We start from the raw sequence: 23,926 nt of genomic DNA, 5'->3' as shown, positions 1-23,926 counted from the left end.
CACTCGCCTTGCAGTTGGCACCTACTCCTCTTCCATTACAGCTGAACACCTTACAAATGTCACGACGCCGACTCGTAGGCTAAATGAGGATATAGCACAGAGAAAATATTTTTGTTGCACTGACTTCTCCTGTGGCAGTATTTGAAGAACTTTGATATGTTTGCAGTGTGCTACTAATGAATATACACCACACATATAGGCCGCTGCGTCTAGTTTTTATTATGTTTCCTTTAGTGTAGGCGACATGAGGATAATTTACCATATTTTTAACACACTATAAAAGACCATGTGCGTAGGTGTTCACATTGTTTCTTTTGTGCATTCATTCTGGGACTGTATTTAACTTTAAAACCAATGGAAACAATATTATACTTGTAATTATTCCATGTAGTAAAAGCACACTAAGTGGGCTTTAAATGCTGTTGATTTTCTGTCAATTCTACCAGAAGTTTAATTCAGACGCTCAAACAATGACTGCAGTCTTTAACCAGTTTTTATAGAAACAGGTCTTATGAACAGAAATAATTGGCTCAATGGAGTGACTGTCAATCTCTTACAATGGTTGATGTGCCTGCTCTTGGGGAGCCCAATTCACTGGCTTCTCTTTTCATTCTAATCAACATCTAGATATCAACACAGCAGAATACCCACAAACAGCAGAAAGCCTGTTTTGAGGGGAAACTTTCAACTATTGGTTGCCAACACATTTCACTATTTGGGCAGCCATTGTTCTCAGAATGGGCTGTCAAAGTGACAATGCGCAGCAGGCAAAATCCAGAAGTTTGCACTTTTCAGAAAGCAGCGGGCCCTAATCATTTTGCGGAGGACACTTGACAACACATTTGCCATTAAAATGAATCTGAATAGGAGGGTGCGAGGCTGTTTTGAAGCCTTCCTGCCTCACTTACTGTTGCTCGTCTTGTCCCACAGAGCTGCAGGTTTGGCGGGCTTGCTTCTCTCCCTTTATGCTTGCCATGAAGCCGTCTTTGGTCCCAGTAGAAACTGACAGTACCACGCTTCAGCTGCAAATTCACTCTGTAGCCTCATTGTATTTAATGAAGGGAAAAAGTGGCAATCTACTATTAATGAACTTGGAATGTAAAAAAATGCCTTCCTTTGCTGAAAACTGCATAAAACTGCTTGTACAAGGAAAGCTTTTGCTGGAGCCCGTCCAGAATCTAATGAAAGATCCATAGAGGGACAGCGCGGACGGGAAGACTTAGTGAAATGCAGATTGTTTTAATAGAATACACACAGTCTCTTCCAGCTGCTCTATCAGATTCATCTAGTCCTGACCTTGATGGAGGGCTGTTGTTGTTTGGGAGGGCCAGTGTTTAGGGTTCATGAAAGGTTTATGATGCAGGGACTATATGTACTGTATATACGTGTACTGATCTCAGGGGAAGACTCAAAGGTACACAGTCAGTGGAGCAGAGTGTGAAGGAGACTTACCACAGGCTTTCTTTGGTACTTTGAAGAGGACATTTATGCTTTTGGGGGTTCTCCTTTTCCTACAGTGTGTTAGCCTCCTTTGTTTACTTCTGGAACATCGTGACATCACTATGCAACACTCGCACTTCTATTCGCCAGCGCTCAAAAACATTGTACGTGATAGGCTTAGAGGCGGGACTTCTCTAAGCGGTTGACTAATCACAACAGAGCCAGCCAGCTAACCAAACCAGAGCAGACTGGGCTCTGGTTTCAGACAGAGGGTGAAAAGAGGCATAAGCACAGTCAGTATGAGAACAATAAAGAGCTTTTTGAACATTAAAGCATGTAAACATGTCACAGTAGAGACACTACATACAAATATGAACCTGAAAATGAGCATAATATTCTCTGTTTAACGAAGAAATGTACAATTGAAAACATAATCCTAGATATATCCCTTCAAATGCAAAATTAAACCACATCATAATGAAGTAAATGATTAAAGCATCAGGCAGTGATTGATTTGGAATAGAAAAGCTTTTTATGAGTTGCACGTTAGGCGTGTGTAGGCCATCATACCTTTCACTCTGCATCTCATAAAACTAGAACAAAGGCCTTATGTGTGCGAGGCAGTGGTCCTTTAAACGATGGCCCACTTTCCTCCCTGCTGCCACACAAACATTCCTGACTGACATTCAATCAGGGAAATTTGAACCAAAGCAAGATGGTCTTTTATTAGTACCGCCCTGTTTGCTCGACTGGTCAGCTCCAATATGCGCGGCGGTTTGAGTGGCGTACTGTAAGATGATGGGTTCACTCTCTGATAAGGGTGAATGAGGGGTAAACTGCTATTCTGCAGAAAGGAACCATCAGACCTCATCATGTCGCTCCTGGAGAGCCGTGTCACGAGCTCTTCAGAAACCGAGTGACAGAGCGGCTCCCCTCCTGCTCGAGGAAAATACACTCGGAGCTGAAGTCGCCCTGCTTCTGCTCCGCCAACTGGAACTTTGTATCAGTCAGGCCAGAAAAGATCATCTGTAATCTCACAAATATACACTGCGGCTTTTAAGCCTCTTCAGTTGTAACCTAATCCTACATGCTCGCCAAAATTGTTTATATTTGCCTTTCCTTGTTAGCAGAGGAGCACAAAGAGGAAACAGCCATTCTTTGTACAGTATATTTTACGCATCGTATACCAAATAGAACAAAATAAGGGTTATTCAGCTGTTGGGGTTTGTTCAGCCAAATCACACAAATCAACATTTGATTACTTATATTTTGTTGTTTCTAGCAATGCAGATAATTTTGAGATATCTTCTATCTAAGTGGAGTGCAATCTTAGTTTCAGCACAGCGATTTGCAGTTATACAAAACGTATTCATACTGTTCACTCAAGTAAAAGTAATATTACAATTGAACTAAGGCTGCTGAGGTATTAGCAACACAACGTACTTCAAGTCTCAAAATTAAATATAGTTTGCCTGATCAATCCTATTAGAGATGTCTGATCAGATGTTTGGGACATCTTTATTGCTACATTTACATTGAATTGGTACTTTAATTACATAGTGTGTTGAACCCGAGGTAAATGCTTCATATACAACTGGCTAATTTAATCTATAACATGACATCTAATTTGGATTACGATTAAAATCTTTTATATATAGTCCTTATGTCAAATGTGTAGTTTCAGCTGTCAAATAATAATACTTTTTGTGATAGTGTAATTAAAGTAAATTGACATGAAACTTGTACGATACTTAAATGAATGTAGGTTAGATACTTTCCTTCCCTGCTGATGTAAATAAAAAACAGTAGGTACAACTATATATTGTAATTAATTACAAACAGCATAGTTAAAGAAAATCCATATTTATTTAGTTGATAATGTTCAGTTATAGTAAACATCTTCCGAGAAGCGGCAATTTAACTGTATGTTTATTAATTAGGATGCAGTAAATAAAAGTAATTTCATATATGTATGAGGTTTATGTTGTGGCCACTGAGTGTGTAATATATAATATAGGTGAACAACCCTTTAAAAAACGACCTACCTACTTCTGGTTTTATCCATGTGAACAATAGTATCTCACTCACAGATAGATAATTTCCTCCTGGCTTTGTGCTGCTGGTCTGGAGAGGGTCTCGCAGACAGGATGGGCGTGTTGTGTGTATAATTGTCTCAGCCGGTGCTGTTAGGGGGCCCTTCGGTGAGATGCAACACCCACCGACTGCATGTGATGTGGCGGCTGTGGCACGTTCAAAGTGATGACTTTAGGTGCTGGGGTGCAGATTGCAGTGCTCTCCCACCGCTCACTTCCAATTAGGCACCGGGCCGACTGATGCGTCTCGGAGCAGAAGCTTCTAGTGGGCATCAAAAGGAGCAGCGTCGCTCGGTGACATCACGGAGCTCCTGCAGCTTCATGCAGGGCAATCAGATGTGGCTCAGTAATATCATGATTAGCGTTCATACAAAGACAGACTCATAGAAATGTGTACAATTGCATAGAAAGTAGCCCAGGCTGCCTCCCTTTGGAGATTCCTTTGTGTTTGTTGCTGTGCTTCCCAAAGTTCTCTGTGTTTTTAGTTAACAGAATGTTGGTTGTGAAAACATTTTTGATTAATTGCCATAATTATTGTGATCATTTTTGCCCAAATGAACAGCCAGATGGCAGGATATGGTGTCATATTTGCGATCTTCTCATTAATCTGGCTCTCGGTCCATCTGAGCACATTGTGCCGTTTTCTGTGTTCACAATCTGTCCTCGAGTTGTCCGCGTCTTTGTTGGAGCTGCGAGTTTTCATTTGATTATATTAGACTATAAAATATTAAAGTTGAGGGCGTAGGAAAGCAAGGCATTTATCTGCATGAATAGCTTGTGTTTAGTGAAGTACGTAATGTGCTTTAGGTAACATCTCCTTCATGCATACAGAAATGAACATGAGTGTTTCCGTCTGATGGTTTTGTAGCGAAATCCTCAGGAAGCTCCAACAAACCACTTTTTCTGTGCTTTTTAACCCGCTTTTTCATTATCTAACTTATGTATGGTGCTTTTTATTTTTAACAGAATGTGTATCACAATACTGTTGATAACATTGTGATGATATAGACTCGGTTACAGTGTGTCTGCAGAGTTTTGAGGACTATTAAGAATGTCATTTAAAAGTGTTGGAATGAAATAATGGACCAGGTGGGAGCTAACGACACATTCCTATTTTTAAAAGCGAGTCAAAAACTATTTAATTCTGTGATATCAATTAACCTCCAGACAAATGTTGTCAAAGGGAGCAGTCTGAATGTGATTGTTCTCTATTTACTCTGCATTGTCCTTGGGCTCGAGGAGACTGATTCCTGACATGGAACAATGAAGAGAGAAGTGTTTACAGATCTTTACAGATGGCTCCGGGGCTCAGAATTAGCTCCTCGCAATATCTCAAGTGATTCGGTTCAGTCTTAACTTCAGATGTGTCATCAAGACTATCATCAGGATGTCTGACAATGTATCCGTTTGATCTTGACGTTCACTTCTCACCGTGTTCGTCAGATATCACTGTCAAATATTAAACCTTGTGACATGTGTTTCTCATTCTAATGATAGCTCACTGAAGAAATCACAATCACATCATGTCGGCTTTCAGAAACACTTCTTTCTGTTTCCAACGTTGCAAAACTTTGGAATTAGGGTTTGTACATCATGTACTTTCCCACTGACATTTCACACCTATTTATAACAGCAGATAAGCACGGTGACTAAGTGTTTTTTAAATTAACGGACAATTCATTGAACACATTGCTTACATGTGAGTGAAAACACACCATAGTTATTGAGACAGACTAGAGATTGCTCAGTGATCCTCACCGCGTTGTGGAACGTTCTCCGCCTTTACAGCAGGCCTCCTTTTTTTATTCTCGTCTTTTCCTTTTTTTTTCTAACATGGCATAAATCCGGGAGATGAAAATGTCATGGAGCAGGTTCATTTTGCAAAGAGGTTTTGATTGCCATGCGCGTGTAATTGATTGTTCCAAGGACAGGGGGAAATCTAGAAATGTCATAACAGTCCTGCTTAGGTTGGTCCCACCACAAGGCAATCAATGAGAAGTAAAAAGAGATATTGATTTGCGAGCAGCAAAAACTGTAGCTTGAGACAACCGGAGAGCGCTGGGGAAAGTGGCACAGACGTGCAGACCTGTCACTGGCACCTATGAATTACCCAATCTTCTCTGAAGATAGTGTTACCTCGGATACTCACAAAGTCCTGCGCTGGGTATTGCAGCTGTCCATTAGCTAAGCTCCTCAGGCTGCTAACTCTCCCTGGCTTGTCAGATTAATGAAGGAAATGTTGACCTTCCAGGGGATAAATGTTGACGTTCTCAAATTTACAAAAGTTCCTACTGACATGTTAACATTGGAACCTGAACGCCCTTTTACAGCTGGCACACAGATTTCCAAAATGATTGACACATTTTGAATAGACTCACTTCCACAAGGGAGAAGGGATTGTGTACTCCAGGAAGATACTAATGCTTGAAGTTGAGTTGTAAATATATTGTCGTGTAAGCATTTAGCAGCAATCCAGTTGGACAGCTGCTGCCTCAAATGTAGCAGTGTATGTAATGTACTGTTTCCTATGCTGGTTTCTCTAGATGCAAGGGGAAAAAGCCTTTTGGCTCAGAAATAGGCTTCTGTAAATCTTGGCCTTGCTATGCCAAGAGTCTGCTCTAACGGATAAAGGTTATAAACACTTCAACTGCCTGATTTATGATGGACACCTCAGGTTTTTTGACCTTTGCATATCTCTGTCTGAAGATATACATTTGTAGTGACACAGATTGGAGCAGTTTATGACATGCTAAATCTCAGGCCAGGCATGCCAGCCTCTTGTTTTGTAAGGCTAGTTAGACTGGGAGTTGCCTTGCTTGGACTCACAGACAATATTTTCAAAGCAGACAGTAAGTTGTAAAAAATGTGCCTGAGAACAAGCAGATTCTGCTCTACCCTTTTTACTGTTAAACGGTGATCCGCCAGTTCTTTTAACAATGACTTTTCCGTATGGCCTATCCCCATTTCATTCTGTATTCTTAGCAAAACTTGTTTCAATGAACTTTTCAAAGGTGTTGGCATTGTCCTTGAATATGCTCTTGTGTGAGAATAAGGCAGCCTGGCATGGCAGCATTACAGTGGTTAGACCAAAAGCATGGTTACAAATGGTGTGAGAAGCGGAGTCAGACAGAGTTGTGGATATCTTGGAGTGATCCCTGCCAGAAGGTTAATTGGAGCCTCTGGATGTCTGATACTTAGGGCATCTGATAGAACGGCGTCGAACAGCAGGAAGGGCAGCTGTTAATCTCTGTCAATTCCATCCTCAAATACCACGATAAGACGTAAACATTAACATTCAAATTGAACTACATGTAAGTGGTCATTTCCAGGAAAACAGTTCTCCGTCTTTGTGAAACTCAGATTTATCTTACACATCGGGGAGGTGAAGCATACATTTGGGAGTTATAAGCTACATCAAATATGCAGGAAATGGCCTTTACTGTATATGATGGTGCATACCAGGATTTTAGCCATTTCTCACCGGACTGGAAAAATGCTCATCTCCCCACTTTGGTCTACGCTCTTCCCAGTCCTTTAGTTTTAGTGACGACTTTGAAGAGAGAGGACATCAAGTTGGAGCTTGTCATAGCCATTGGTGTTCTCCTTCACTGTGAATACTATATATAAGACTATAAATAAAACATTCCTGTGTGCTCTTGACAACTCTCTCCCTGAGCATCAAGGGTGTTTTGGAGGCCATCACCGATCTCGGTTGGCCAATCAAACCATCTCTCTTGCGGTGGATCAAGGTCACAGCACACCGGGGCTCTTGGGTGCGAGTGTGTGTGTGCAGGCTCTTGTTCACGAGGCCCCATTGTCCATGTTTGTTTTGAAAGTCCGAATCCCATCTCCATCCATTAGCTGGCAGGCATTCACCTCCAGGGTTTCTCTTGAGGCACTTGTGAAATATTGATAATAAAAAAAGTTTTATTTTCCGAAGGCAAAAAAAGCGGAAGACATTCTATGGGCTGCCCAGTGTGGGACTCCTGAGTGCTCGTCTTCAGCCATCCCCCTCGTGGAGTGCCCTCTATTCAGGAGAGAAATATTAACCACATGAAATGCATAAGTGCCTGGACAGGGTTGTTATGTCCTATTCATATTTAACTCAGAGCACATCTGCCACGTCTCTCCCAAAATGCACATTTCCACCATGCCTATGAGGCGTAAAATATCTTGGATATGTGACAGCACTGACAAACTGTATTTATGGCAGAATGTCTTCAAAAGATATGCTAACATTGGCTGTGATATTGTTGTGTGGGTTGCTGGATGTTTAGATTCTAAATAATCAAAAATAGTTATTGTCAGAAGGGGACACTTTAATCATCTGTGGCTGTGTTCATATTATGTCGTGCAAACCCTGCAGCCACATAAAAAGCCCCGCTATGCTGAGTCAGAGTTCCCACTAATTGGATGATGGGAACTGTGTCAATTAGAAATAGTGTTGTTTAATTATCTGTTAATTGAAGCAATAATGTTTGTGTTCTATGAGTTGAGAGAAAGAACAGGTGAATAATGAAAGAAGTAATTGCTGTTTATGACACTGTCAGGGAAAATATAATGACGTGACAGATTGCCAGTAATTTTTTGAATCTGTTTTTTAATTGTGTCGTTTTTTACACTGATAATTAAATCAGCTTTTTTTACACAAGTTAGATCAACATAATCATCACAATCACATTTGCAACATATTTTTTATTTTGCTTAATGGCCACATATCTAAAGAAGTTTTCTGATCTCTTTTAAGTCAATATTTTGTATGTATTAAGACTAGTTTGCGTTAACACATTTCTAACATGTGGTTTCAGGGAAGCTGAAATGTTATCCAGAATGGAAGGCTTTCATTTTCATTGCAGTTTTGGGACATCCATAATCACTATGGAATCGGTCATTTACAATAACACTTAGCAGGCCCCAGAAGAATCAATTCCCTTTTGTCACTCAGTGGCCAATGATTGTTGTAAACATCTCAACTTGAAGCCAGAAAAAACCTTGGCCACAGCACTAAGTCAATGGCCTGTCGTGAATCACATGGTGCCGTTACACCAGCAGCAGCAGTCTGTTAGTAAAAACATTACGTCCAGTCTACTCTCCAACCTCCCAAGGCACAACATAGACACCATTATGTTGTCCTTAAAGGCCTCCGTGACTTGTACTTCACAAAAAAACAATACTTGACGCATGATTTTGTAAATATTGTATCTTGTGAATAACTTTTCCAAGACTTCTTTTGACAAAGTGTATTAATCTCTTTTCTCTCTTCCATTTCCAGTGTATGAAGATGGTGTTCTTCAGGATCCCGTTCCTGAGGAAGACGGCGAGAACGACACTCAAACTGAAGAGGAAGGCTCAGAGAAGGCCAGCCCCAAAGTGTCCGAGGACAGAGAGCTGGACAACAAGAGCAACAACACTTTTAGCAACCAGAACTCACCCATCAGTGTCCTTTCCAATCAAGAAGCCGAGTTAGAGTTAGTGTCACGCCTTAGCGACACCAGTGACAGACTCTCAGACTTCAAAACCTTCTCGCCACCTGTGAGCGAGAAGGAGGACACAAGTCTCAGCTCTAAGCATAAAGAGGAGACGGGCGGCAGCTTGGAGAAGATGAGGGCGGCGTATGCAAACTTTCTTTCTGATTCTTACTGGACAGGGATAGGGATGGACTTAAAAATTGGCAAAAGCGCCAGCAAAGCCAACTGTGACAGAAAAGCCAACTGTGACAGAAAAGCCAACTGTGACAGAAAAGCCAACTGTGACAGCACCAAGACTGAGTTTGACTGGCACCAGGATGCACTCTCCAAGACCCTGCACCACACACTCTCCCCAAAACCCACAGCCAAACCTAACCTCTTCAGCTCCGTCCACCTCTACAGGCAAACCACTAAACCCTGTGGCTCAGGGTTCACAGGGGCCAGCCGATTTCGTTGTAAGGATTGTAGCGCAGCCTATGACACTCTTGTAGAGCTGACGGTCCACATGAGCAAGAGTGGACACTACCAGGACAACAACCACGGCAAACAGAGTAATTCCTCTGGTTCCTCCTCGAAATCCAGGAAACGAAACTTGCACGATATGGAAGGAAAAGAGGATGCGCAAAAAGTTTTGAAGTGCATGTTCTGTGGCCACTCTTTTGAATCACTCCAGGATTTGAGCGTCCATATGATTAAAACTAAGCATTACCAAAAAGTGCCTTTAAAAGAGCCACTCCCAGTACTCACATCCAAATTATTGCCACCATCCAAGAAACGGGGCTTTGAGACGGTGAGACCTTGCTCCCCTGACTCCACGACTGGTTTATCCGGCTACACGGAGGCACAAAGGGCCGCAGCCATTTCAAATGCTACCAACAATCGCTACGGCTATCAGAATGGAGCGAGTTACACCTGGCAGTTTGAGACTTGCAAGTCTCAAATTCTCAAATGCATGGAGTGTGGAAGCTCCCATGACACCCTTCAGCAACTCACCACGCATATGATGGTTACTGGACACTTCATCAAAGTCACAAACTCAGCCTCGAAAAAGGGTAAACAGTTAGCCCTTGACCCCTTGGCCATTGAAAAGATCCAGAGTTTAGTTGAGCCTGCTGTTAGTTACACAGAGGGAGAAACGGTGCCTCCGAAAACTCCCTCCCCTGGGAGTGTTGAGAAAGACGGCCAGGGGGAAGGTACATCAGAGAAAATGGAAGAAACTGAAACTAAAGATGACAAGCAAGAGAGTGAGGATCAAAAGGCAGCCAATGGGGCTTTTAAGTACCCTTATCTCCGTGAGGAGGATCTTGAACAGGACTCTGGGGGAGGAGGGGACATTCTGAAATCTTTAGCCAACACAGTGGCCTCTGCCATCAATAAAGCTCAAACAGGGACACCGAGCTGGAGTGCCTACCCGAGTATTCACGCTGCCTATCAGCTCTCTGGCCTCATCAAAAGAGCGCCTCTCTCTCCATCCCCCCCCTCTCAGCTAAAGCAGACATTTAACCACAAGCTGAGACCGATTGCCCCCAAGGGGAAGTCATACCACAGGGCTGCGGGAGTGGAGGCTCCCCAGGGACAGCATCAAAATGTGGACATAAAAAAGGAAAAGGTTGGGATTAGTGATGGTAAAGAAAGTCAGAATACTAAGTTTGATCTGTTGGAGAATGATGACAGCGATTGTCAGGATGATTCCTCTTCCTCTTCAAAGCTTGATGCAGACTGTATGAATGAAGGGAGCGATGCGATCAAAGGGAAGATGAGCCCAGATTTCTCTGACAGAGGCAAGACACCGAGCCCCTCTGCCAGCAATGGACGCAGCGCTACTTCAGAGCCTCTCAGTGACACTCAGTCTCTCCTTGGCATAAACCCTCTTAGTGCTCTGCAGTCTGTTCTTAACAATCATCTGGGCAAAGCAAATAAGTCCAATAACTCAAGACTAGATAAACTCACAGCTCACACCCAGTCTATTTTTGCTGACCTTAACCGTAGCAGCGAGAACCAAGCTTTAATGCTTGGTAATGCGATGAGAAAAATACCCGATAACCCCTTTCTATTCGTCAGTGAGGACCAACCGATAGACCTGACGAAATCTAAACACAGCAAGTCGAGTTCCTCTGTACTTCAGCCCTCCACCCCCATGCCACAGAAATACGCTCTGTCTGACATCGCAGATATGTTGAAAGTTCTTCCAAAAGCCACGACGCCGAAATCTTCCATACCGTCACGGATCCCGTCGATGAAGCTGGAATCAGACGTCAGGCACTTTGAGGACATGTCTCCCGAGGTTTACTCCGTCCACAAGCGTAAAGGCAGACAGTCGAACTGGAACCCTCGGCATCTTCTCATCCTGCAAGCCCAGTTCGCCTCCAGCCTCTTCATGACCTCTGAGGGGAAATACCTACTCGCAGACCTCGGCCCTCAGGAACGGATGCACATCTCCAAGTTCACCGGATTGTCCATGACCACCATAAGCCATTGGTTAGCAAACGTAAAATACCAACTGCGGAAAAGTGGAGGGACCAAATTTCTGAAGAACATGGACACCGGTCACCCCATCTTCTACTGCAATGACTGCGCCTCCCAGTTTAGGTCACCCAACCAATTCATTTCCCATCTGGAGTCCCATCTCGGGTTCCTACTCAAAGACATGGGCCAAATGCCGGTAGAGCACCAGAAGGACGAGCCAGAACTGTCGAAGGCCCTCAGCGTCAGGGCCTCCGACGCTCTAGTCACAGACGATGACATTGAATCAAAGTTCAGATGTAAGCTCTGCTGTCGGACATTTGCGAGCAATCACGCAGTCAAACTCCATTTGAGTAAAACTCACAGCAAATCCCCTGACAACCATTCACAGTATGTGGAAATGGACAGGGAGTAGTTTTTCATATTATTGTCACTTTTTGTTTCTTTTTCTTACTTTTTTTATTTAATACACTGGTCAGATATTTCAACCATTTTTCAATTAGTGTAGTGTGCATCATTTGAAACATTTCATGGAGTACAGCGAAGACACACTGGTTAGAAATGGTATAAGGTTAACTAAGAGATACTTTTGCACCCTGCTCAAATGCATCACCAGTAATTAAGTGTATTACTGCTTGAAGAAACATAATTGCTGATGTTTGCATGCAATAGCCCTGGCTATGACTACTATTTATTTGTATGATATGTCAAGTTTCAATTGTATTTCAAAGACAAACATAATTAACTAATTGTACTTTACAACTTCTGTGATACAACACACCTGCATAAACGTGCAGCTGTTCAAACAGGTAGCCCGACACATGATAACACACACGCAGAACTGTACAGTGTATTGCTATGTAAAGATGTTTTGTGTTGAAATGATTGAAGATTAAAAAAAAAAAAGCACTTTAATAAATGTTTAATCACCAGTTTAGACTCGGAATCTGTACATGACTCAAAGATAATTAGACAGTTTGGAAACAAGGATATTTCACATGTAAATATATTTTAGAAGAATAAAAAAAACAGTGTGTTTCATGCAACAAGGATAACAGCAAGACAGATGATACCTGTGATACCTGCACCTTTTTTTACTTATTCAAATAAAGAGTTAACATTTGATAACAGCCTGTATATCTTTTTTCTTCCTTTAATGTTTGTTTACCAAGGTACTAGCTTGATTTTTTTTTTTATGATTATTACCAGCTAATCATTTAGATGAGTGTTTTAAAATGCTTACCGACTGATGAAAAGAAGGACGATAATTATCTATATTATACCAATGCATTGTAATAGCGTTATGCAAATATCTGTAAATATCAAAAGATACGTTTCCTGATTATTTCCAAAGAAAGTTTCCCAATAAAACTATAGGTTTTTTGTATAACAATTCATTACTACTGAAATCTAAAAAAAATCCGAGAACAGAAGGTCACACACATTTGAAATTTGGCTACCAGCAAAATATACAATTGGAGATGTATGGAGCCAAATATGAACAATAATAACGTAATAATTCATTTACATTAACCTGGATGTGAACCAAGCCTTTCTTTCTTTCACCAAAACAATCTATATTTTTATGTTTGAAATACCAAATGATTGCTTATTTCGAGCAAACTTCTCAGGGAATAATCAGGAAAATCTTCAGAAATGACAAACCCATAATATAAAAAGTTTCCTACGTATCTTATATTTAATTTTACAATTCCTCCAGCATCTATTGCATGCTTTGAAATCCACGGAGAACCTCACAGCTACACCCTCATACTGTACAGCACACTGCATTGCTTCCCTTACCTTATGACTTTTAGATACACCCTAAGATACATCTTCTTGTCACACTTTATTGCTTTCCTGCGAACGCTGCTGCTGTTGCTGCAAGATGGTATCATAACAATTAAACATATTTCCTCCAGCTCTATTATTTCAAGGCTATTAAAAATAATTGCCTTCTAAATTCATAAACATTTTATGCAATTCATCTCTTTTTCCAGCAATCAAGTCCTCAATTACCTCCACCCATCAAATCTGTGTTTTATAACTGCCGACTGACATTTGATGGCAAATGGGGAAAAGCACATGGGCACTGTGGTGATTTGAATGCTGTGACACCAACTTGCCCCCTATTGTTGGAAATGAGCAGGCAATCACGTTGTTCATCAGATGACTCCTAATGCTGTTAAAGTATTCAGCTATAATTTCTCCCTGCATTTATAATTACTGTCAAAGACCACACACCTCACTGAGCAGATTAAAGCCATCAATTATTTAGTGCCTTCCTCCGCCGATGGATCTCTGATTTGTCTGTAGGGCCATTATGTTTTAAGAGCAACTTATTCTAAACCGAAGCCAAGCGTTGTCTTTAAGATGCAGCAAGATGCTTTGCAGGAAATAAAACAAAGGGTGTTTATTATTAGATGTGTGTGTGTGTTAAGGGAAATTAAAAGTAAGGGTTGGTGCAAAACTAAATGATATGCACATAAGCTACAGTGTAGAAATGGTAATGAAAATCTTATGAGCCAACAATACAAATAAATAATGGTGCAAGAAGTCTGTATACAGTTAAATAGAATATGATATACACAAGAACAGAATGTAAAATGAAATATTGTACAGTCAGTAAGATTAAATGAAATACGGTTTATTACTGTGATAACTATTTAGATAAATAAGTAATCCAACAGATAAATGTTCTTTTTGAATTCTCCTCATTATTTCCCTACATTTAGATACAAATCCATAGTCAGTACATATGACAAGAACATTTTCAGGATTCAGCAGAACATGGTTAACATATTTATCCAAAGCTAGCCAACGAAAAATGCAATCACAGGAGGAAACGAGTCATCTCTGACCATAATTTGCTTTAATTAGTCACTGTGGGATTTATTTTTAGCACACAACAATGCTAAATGGCTGCAATTTCAATGTAAAGCACATTTTATGACGTCTATGATTCTTAATATTTGAAGATGTATAAACTGTAGTGTGTGGAAAATAAATAATACAAACATCTGCTGCTTATTTCTTTCCAAATAAACCTAATGCTCTCTGTTAAGAATACCTGAGTTGTTAAGCATTGATATACTTCAGGTAACACATCGCAGGTAATTAAGTGAAATAAATCCATAAATCTTCCAAAGATTTATATTAATTCATTTTGGATGTTTGCATATTAACAGAGTTAATCGCACCGTACATCGAAGGTGTCATTGCTAATTACCGAACGCAGTCAGCTTTTCTGCAATTACACACACACAGTTTAAAACCGAGGTGTGTGTTTTTTGTCTGATTATGGGAAGCACAGAAATATCAATCACACCCACAATTCATAGGGAAAAGGTGGACATTTGTTTAAGTCTAAAGGTAGTTTCAATCACATTCATTCAAAACTGATAGAAACATTTAGTTTCAAGTCGTGTTTTTCTAAATTAAGCTCAGCCAATCAAAATCTACTGCCTACACATACATTATATAATTCATAATTATTACCATTACCTTTATTGATCTAGCTAGCAATGAAATGTGTTTTGAAACCAAGAAACCTTCTGAAATCCTCATATTTCCCCCCAGCTTGCAGTTACTTTCTGACACATTTCTCACAGTGGAAAAATCAAATTACGCCTATAAGTACACTAGCTTTGCGGATGCAGTGAAACCTCGACCTTAGCACAATCGACGCCAGCTCGCATCTGCAAACCCTTTGTCAATCTGTCATTAAACATGCTATCAAATAATGATAAGTGTGCGCTCCTTGCTTTGCAGTGGCGTGCGTCCGCCTGATGCTGATGTGCTGTAATAGGGCAAATGTGCATCAGTATTTTGCCTGCTTGGATTCACACACAACATTTATACTGAGCCTGAGTTTACTGCGCCGTGTGCCACACGAGCGTGGATTCTCTGCATCATCTGGCCTGTAAACCGGCGAGGGGGAGGAGGGTTTGAAATGTTCATCACAAAGCAGCAGGGTAATGACTAGCTCGTGTGTTTAATGAAGGGCTTTAGAACTTATAGCTATAATGACCCACATCCTAACTCCCTTTTCTCCCATTTATTCTCCCCAAAGTCCTCAGGTTATTACGTCCCTTTGAGAAATATCCCAGAAAGAGCATTACATCTCGCCCCTCCCCTTTTCGCTGGGACATTTTCACCTGCAGTGTACTATTGCAGATGTACTGAACCGCAAAAAGTGGAGGAGCAAATACTTGGAACACAAAAGCAGTGATGGATGATGTGGCTAAATGCTGTACCTCTCTTCCCCCCCCCCCTCCCCCCCCCCCCCCCCCCCCCCGCTAAATAATAAGCTGTAAAATGTGATTTATAATGAATTCAGCCTCCCGAGAATGTGAGCTCATACAAGACAAAGAGGAATGCATGTATGTCTGCTCTGCTACATACATCATATCTTCCAAATAGCCCATAGTCCTCCGTCGTTAATGGTGTTGCCTCAAATATGCTAATTAAGCAAAAATAAGTGATGAATGGAATACATTTGATCAATCAAGTAGGCCTAAGCCCCTGGTGCTGCATATTCATTGTACATCATGAATATGAAACCAAAGTCATTTATCAAATATCAGTTGCACATTTGTATCTTATTAATCATACATGCTGAAACCTCTGTCTTGTCAAAAATGCTGAAGGTTGATGAAGCACTTTGGAAAAGGATTAAACTCAGGGAAACTGGGGGTAGTACTTCGGTTATAATGCATGAGGTAATTTCAAACTTCCATAATCTCAAAACAGTAATTCCTCGCTCCTGATAACATTCAGATGATTCTAAGTTCTTTAATTTATTTATTTTGACTCATCTCTTCGCCCTTTTCTGTCTTTGCGATATTAACTTGCAATGATTGCCTAATAATAACAGATATGCACCAGTGCCTTGCTTTTAAAAAGGGGTATTGTTTACTTTAGGCTTTTACTACACACTAAAAGTAATTTAAATATATTTATAACACATTAAAAGTCAAGGGGTTATTTTGACTTGCTGTTGGTGTTATTCTTTAATATAACTGTTTGATATTTAAAGGGCCCTATTATGTTACATTTGACGTTCATATCAGTATGTTGTGTCTCTACTGGGACATGTCTCCATGCTTTAATGTTCAAAAAGCTCTTTATTTTTCTCATACTGCCTGTGCTGCAGCTCCTCTGTTTACCCTCTGTCTGAAACCAGAGCCCAGTCTGCTCTGATTGGTCAGCTGGCCAGCTCTCTCAACCGCTTAAAGATGTCCCGCCCCTTAGCCTATCACGTACAATGTGTTGGAGCGCTAGCCAATAGAAGCGCGTGTGTTACATAGGGACGTCATTTTGTTGTTGAAGTAAACAAAGGAGATCAATGGAGGTGTTTCAGGCGGGGAGGGGGGACTTTGGGATTTTAGCCTTTGCAGACCATTAACATGCACAAAAACCTCTATAGCACACTACAGGAAAGGGAAACCAGAGTCATTCCTACTGTACAACATGGTATTTTGATGCCGGATTTTCAAAGTAAAGTGTAAATATTTTATTTCGCATTCACATGTTATTCATTCAAATCAATAACCCCTCAAAAGAAATGTATTATCTCAGTGACTGAATGTTATTCTGAACAATCTCACTTTTTCTGCAGCATTTATAGACTGACAAATGAATAATTGATTCATAACCAACAAACAAAAGATGAATAAATAAATCCTCTTCTTTTTTTATTTGATTTATTTATGATATTATATAAAAAAAAAAAAACTGATAGCATTAGCCGTGGCCAAAGCTCTGTGTAACAATGTGTGGAGGTTTTCATTGCCATCATATAGTGGATGAGAGAACTAACACTTGATTGCCAGCAGTTCATCAGTGCATCCTTCATATTTGTCACCCAGCCTGCCTCGAGGCAGCGTGCTAGCTCAAATTGAAGCTGACATCTTCCAAATATGAAAGCAACAAATCACACATTTTTATTGGGCTTAATCTCCAGCCTAGCCCCTTGCAGACGTCAGCACAATCATGGACGCTGCTCTAATTCCTGCCGACTGCCTCCCAACATCCTCTGGACTCACAGAGCAAACGCGAAGGGCCAAACAGCCGGGACCGGGGTGACACTGACGTTTATTAGGAGGCTTTAATACGGTGACGAGAACATATGTAATTCATGCAACGAAATAGTGCTTTAAGTATTCCGTGGACGAGCTAATAGATTATATCTGTGCTTGGACATATTGGATCTAGGGATGGATAAAAAGCGGATGTCCATTTCACTTCCACTGGATTATTCAGTTGTTTAAAATGTATGTTCATATTATATTTTGAATATGTTTCTGTGAACTCAAGGAGTTGCGCGTGAGTCATGTTTGGAAAGCGCTGATTCAAATAGCAAAACTGAACACACACACAGAAAGATTGCTGAATGAAAGATCTTATCAACTACATTTTCCGGGAAAGTTCATTATTTTATAACTATTTGATACTTTCTGTTTCCAAGCAAACGCCCAATTAAAATGATTTTCTGCTCAATAATTTAAGACTTAAAGGTCTGGTGCCTCATGTTTTTAAATTACTCTTAATTCCTTTATTCACTCTAGTGTAAAAATTGGTTTAAATGGTTCTCATTTAAGGGGGGTTCAACATATTGAATACCTCAATGTCTGTTTACAGGTGTTGTTAGTAAGTTAACAACATATAGTATACAGATTATCGAGGGTCCAGAAAGGACTGCGTGCACACAAACCCAAATTAGAGCAAAGAATAATGGTATCAACACAACTACATTTTGCTAGTAAACTTCATTATGTTTAAAGCACTTTGTTTCTTTTCTGTTTCCAAGTAAACGTCCAATTAAAAGTATTTTTCTGCCCAATAATATAAGACTTAAAGGTCTGGTGCCTCTTGCTTTTAAATTACTTTTAATTCCTTTGTTCACTCTGGTGTGAAGCCAAAAAGGTGTGAATGGTCCTTATTTCAAGAAACTCCACAGACGTGTAGTAATCTGTTTAAAGAGGCTATTACTGGCCTTTTGACAGAGCTACTCAAAATCTTATGAAGTGATATCACTGAGTCAGTATCTGTTTGGGCTACAGACCAGGGGGTTGGAGTTGGAAACTAAATTAATTGACCAGCCCTCTGTAGCCCTCTATTCATCTCTGCTTAAGGCTAGCAGCTCGACGCTACATTAGCTACTACTAGCATAAAATATCTTTAACTAGGACTGAGCTGTCATTGTCGGTGTTGCATCATGGGTAATGTAGTCGCCATGTTTTAAAAGGGAAGACGAATGTGTGAAACTAAAATTATAATCCTTTGTTTGCTGCATTTATTTTGTATCCCTTGTGGATGTGGATCATCATGAATCCAAAAAAAGTACAGGATCGCAACAAAGTACCTTTTTAAAGATAGAAACTACAAGTGGTCGGCAGTGGCTCAGTCAGTAGGGGCTTGGACTGGGAGCTTATAGGGTCGCTGGTTCAAGTCCCCGACCAGACCTAAATACGGAGTGTGGACTGCTACTTGGAGAGGTCCCAGTTCACCTCCTGCCCTGCCGTGGTGCCCTTGAGCAAGGCACCGGACTAACCCTAACCCTAACCCTTTATGCTGGGAGCAAACTGAAACCCATTTTTTGTCAGACTCTATAGCCAACAGAAACCCATTTTTCGTGAGGCTCTGGTACATGAGAGAGGCAGTGTGTGTGACAAGGGGGCTCTAAATGTTCTCTTAAGATAAACTGAGCTAAACACCCAGTGTCAACAGCAACAGGACAGCCATAGACTTCACTTTCTCAACAAGTCACCGCCAGATGTATTGTTGGAGTCATTTCCAATTCTACATAGGCTACTGGGAAAAGACAGCTTTGTTGAAAACCACAACGCTATAAGACTGGTCTCAAGTATATTTGATAATAATAAGTCCATTCTTGATTAGCCAGCTTTGGCGTAGCGGCTATTGGTTAGAAGCGGAGTATAATTAAAGGCCTTTGCATACAGCCCAAAAAATAGCAATTATTTCTCACTTGTCGGTAAACAGAACTGCTTGTTTCAAACCACAGCATCTTAAAAATATAAGCCAGGATTGCTGTGCTAGCTATACTTAATTGTTTAAAAGAAGTCCAATGATTGCAATCTACAACCACATTCACACACGTAAGTAACAGCTATAGAGCTGCTGGTCGCTTTTATTTAGACCTGCAAAGAGTTTTTGGCCACTAGGGGGCAGCACAGCCAGGTTTGACCCCAACAACATATTATCATCTTATAAAGTGTATATTGGGAAAATGTAAACAGACAGTTGCCTGTTAATTAGACCCTCCAGAAAAACGTGATTCTGTGATCGCAGAATTGACCGCATAATCAGCAAAATGGCGCAGATTTTTAAAAGGCCGCATATTGATCAACAGGCGCATAATCCCCGCATTTTTCCACACAAAGTTGAGAAAAAAAAAAGTTAACTCGTCTTGACGTGACGTCATCAGCTCGTGCATCACAGAATGTAAACAACACTGTATAGAGTGAACGTGTGGAGCTCACACGATAGAGAAAACACCAAGATGAAAAAATCGAATCCATCTCATTTACCGACGAACATTTCTACTAAAGACCGGGCAAAAAGTGGGGGGAAACTATTCTACACCCCGTGCAACTGTGTGTTGGAGCATAAGAGAAAATCGAAGGTGACGACCCACTTTGATTCATTGAAACATTCGAAAATGCTTTCTGCTGCTGCGGACAAGAAAGCCATTCAACTCACGTTCACCAAGGCATCAACCTCCAAAACCCTTTCGAGGGCTATAAGAAACGAGGTGAGTAGCCTACAAGATTGAAGCCTGTCAGATAACGAACGAGTAAATGAAAACAGAATGAGGCGGAGAAGTGTGTGGTCTGGGGGGGGGGGGGGGCGGGGGGTGGTGTGTGTGTGTGTGTGTGTGTGTGTGTGTGTGTGTGTGTGTGTGTGTGTGTGTGTGTGTGTGTGTGTGTGAGATTAAAATAGCCCAATTGCTTTTACAATAAATAAACATTGAATGTGTTTAATTGAATAGTAAAGGGGTTTAACGTTAGTGGCAGGTTGTGTGTGAGAGAGAATAAATAAGACAGCCCAATATTTAAAAAAATTGTTATTCTTTTCCCCGCATATTTAGCATATTTCGCAACTTTCCGCATATTTCGCAACTTCCCGCAATTTCATCGCATAAAATCACATAAAAACCCCGCATGTTTAATCGCATAATCAAGGATTTTTGCCCGCGTTTTTCTGGAGGGTCTATTTAATGTCGTCTACAGACACACAGCAACTTTAGTATCCACTTCAAATCTTTTTTCTGTCCTCCTGGCAAATTGTATTCTCTCTCTTCTAGCTCTGTTTTGGTCCCCACCAATATCTGGTTGTTTATCTGCTCAATGCTCTGCTATTTTTAACCAGCTAAATGCCAACTTTGTCTGTCCGCATACAGTGGGTTAATCACACGAATAAAGTTAATCACACAGCAATGAGAATAAACCAAAACAGTAAAATGATGGGAAGCAAAACCAAAACAATGAGCTTGAAGATACAACATTTTGCTTTAGAGTTGAGGGACATTTAGGAGCTGGGAGATCAATCTTAGTTGTTTTGTAGCGAGTAACCTCTTTTAAATTGCGCATATTATTAAACTATGCATATATGATGATCTGATTCAATTGATGATATTCAAATATTGAATTAAATACATGTATAGTTCATAAGTAAGTAACAGAAGAGTAAGGGAACTTTTTGTTTGACAAATGAAACAATTCCTTTTTTGAAATGAAAGTGATTTGCCTATTAGAGACTCACCACGTTAGACCACGCTGACTTGTTGAATTCTTCTGAAAGTTGGTAAAATAATTAAACTCACATCTATGTTTTCCGAATGACACAGATGAGCCCAAGGAGAAGCTGTGCAACATCTGCTTGCTAATTTATGTGTCAAGCACAAAACATCAGACATGACTGATCTCACTTTGACAAAACTTGGAAAATGATGCATCTCACCAGCACTTTCTGGCATTTAGAATTACACTGATTGGTCCGAGGGGAAATTACATTTCAAAATAAAGTGACACATTTGTTGCTGATTGGCCCAGATGGGGACATTTTGAGGACAACAATGATTACTATTACTTTGTCTTACCAAACTAAGTGTTCACGTGGTGGTTTTTATAGGCACATTGTAGAATATGGAAGCTTTGACTCATTTTGACTCGTTGACATTCAGCTGGAAACATTCACTTTATAGCAAATAAAGAGGTGTAACAATTATAAAAAACCCCGAAAGAATCTGGAAAGAATTTGACTGTCAGCACTGTGCAAGGTCGCCCTTGCTGTAAACTAACAACCAGAATTGGATGGGATTGGATTTGGACCCCTCAGACACTGTCAGGAGAATTCAGGGTTTGTTGGCTCTGTAGCAGCCAGCAGTCAACAAGGGCGCAAGAATGCTTTCTTTTGGCCACTATAAATGTGTTGGCTAGCTGAAGATTTTTCCCTTTCCCCCTCTCTCTCTCTCTTCTGTCCACTTTTTCATAACAAGCATATACGGTTGTTCACACCTTCCTATTATTAGATCACTTCCTGGCTTGCAGCCGTGTCGGCCTTAAAGCCAGAAACACTTATTCCTTATATTGGGCTAGAATGTAATTACCGCTGCTGCTGCTGCTACCGCATGAAAAACAATGACCTTGATTGATTGACAAGCATTTTCTCAATCTGCTGCTCTGTAGATAAACTGTAACAAATGTCACCTAACCTAATTTGGATCCTAACCCAAGCAAGACGCACCATATAAACAGAAGCATTGCCAATTAAAAAGGCCCTATTATGCTTTTTATGGGGTTTTCCCATTCCTGTAGAGCGTTATATAGGTTTCTGTGCATGCAAATGGTCTGCAAAGTTTCTCTCCCACACACTCCCCCCCTACTTCAAACACCCCCTTTATTGCACTCCTTTGTTTACTTCCGTAACATGGTGACATCACTAGGTAACACTTGCTCTTATATTGAAATGTGTGTGATGTGTTCTGTTCTTATGTTGATTCCTTTCAGGACTCCGCGTTGTCTGTGTTTTGGTTCAAGGTTCAAGGTTCTTTATTTGTCATACGAACATAGCTACAGTGTAGTTATGTCGATGAAAATCTTAGGTCACAGGCTTCTCCAACAGTGCAACACAATAATACAGAAAAACAGAAGAATATATTGCAAGTAAATATTACAAATTAAATACAAAAAGAAAAATAGTTTTAAAAAAGTGAAATAGTGAAATAAGAGTCTATATGCGAGCTATTGGAATGACATATTAGATAAATAATTACTAAGTAGCAGATGAATGTTATGGATGTTGTTACAACAGTTCAGGTGTTTAACAGTCTTATTGCCTTTGGGATGAAGCTGTTTTTATGTTGACCTTACATTTCTGCCTCGTGGTTAATGTATTCATGTTTCTGTGGTCTTCATTTTTACTTTTGTTCTTTCTTGTGAAGCACTTTGTGAATTCTAGTTCTTTGAAAGGTGCTATAATAAATAAACGTATTATTATTATTATTATTATTATTATTATTATTATTATTATTATTATTATTATTATTATTATTATATTGGCTAGCACTCCAACACATTGTACCTGATAGGCTAAGGGGCGGGACATCTCTAAGCGGTTGACCAATCACAACAGAGCCGACCAGCTAACCAATCAGAGAACACTGGGCTCTGGTTTCAGGGTGAAAAGAGGTGCTGCAGCACAGGCAGTATGAGAAAAATAAAGAGCTTTTTGAACATTAAAGCATGGAGACATGTCACAGCAGAGGCACTAAATACTAATATCAACTTGAAAATCAGTATAATATGTCCAATTTAAAAAGTAAAACGCTGATTCTGAACCAGGCCTAACGCACGACAGATTTGTATTATTTTAACAACTGAATGTTCTCATTTTCCCCTCGTCTATCAGTCAGCCTGAGTGGATGGTGGCCAGGAGGGGGATGGGTTGATGGATGGATAGTGGGACGGGGGGGGGGGTGAGTACATAGCTCTCCACCTCTTGCCCTCCTCGCTGTCATCTGTTGCCCCACAGCAGGCCAGAGGTTGTTGGCGTTTTGCTCGCTTGTAATCCGTCTCACTGTCTGGCTGCCGGCTCTCGGGTCACCTGTCACTCAATTTGACATGAATCAGCATTGACGCCAGCAGATTTAAGCTATTTCTCTCACTCTGTAAACACAGCCTGACTCTATGGGCCTCTAGCGAGATAAAACCAAACAATAACACACCCCGCCCTCACCACCCAAAACTACTGAATGCTGGCTAATGACCCATACAAGCTTTAAGATAGTTAGACATGTTTAGTTTTTGTGATATAACTCCAATTAAAAGTTGAATGGTAATCAGGTTGAGTTAATTTGAGATGACATGATGTTACAACTCACTTTTCCAGCCCTGGATGAGGACAGGGTTTCAGACTGAGAGAACACAGGCAGTAAAA

The 23,926-nt window shown here is 40.6% G+C and overlaps 1 protein-coding gene across 2 annotated transcripts in view; it reads left to right on the top strand.

The window, feature by feature from the left end:
* Window positions 1–12,390, top strand: part of tshz2 (teashirt zinc finger homeobox 2) — a 115,101-nt gene extending 102,711 nt beyond the window's left edge. For both annotated transcript variants that reach the window (XM_079676972.1, XM_079676973.1), the window contains one exon: window positions 8,806–12,390. In XM_079676972.1, coding sequence (XP_079533098.1) covers window positions 8,806–11,879 — 3,074 coding nt within the window. In that variant the 3' untranslated portion in view covers window positions 11,880–12,390. The remainder of the gene's footprint in view (window positions 1–8,805) is intronic.
* The last annotated feature ends 11,536 nt before the right edge of the window (window positions 12,391–23,926 follow it).

Source organism: Notothenia rossii, assembly GCF_949606895.1.
Source record: "Notothenia rossii genome assembly, chromosome: 4".
NCBI classification, from domain to species: Eukaryota; Metazoa; Chordata; class Actinopteri; order Perciformes; family Nototheniidae; genus Notothenia; species Notothenia rossii.
Note: the sequence above shows the minus strand (reverse complement) of the source record. Positions and strands in the feature narration are given on the sequence as shown.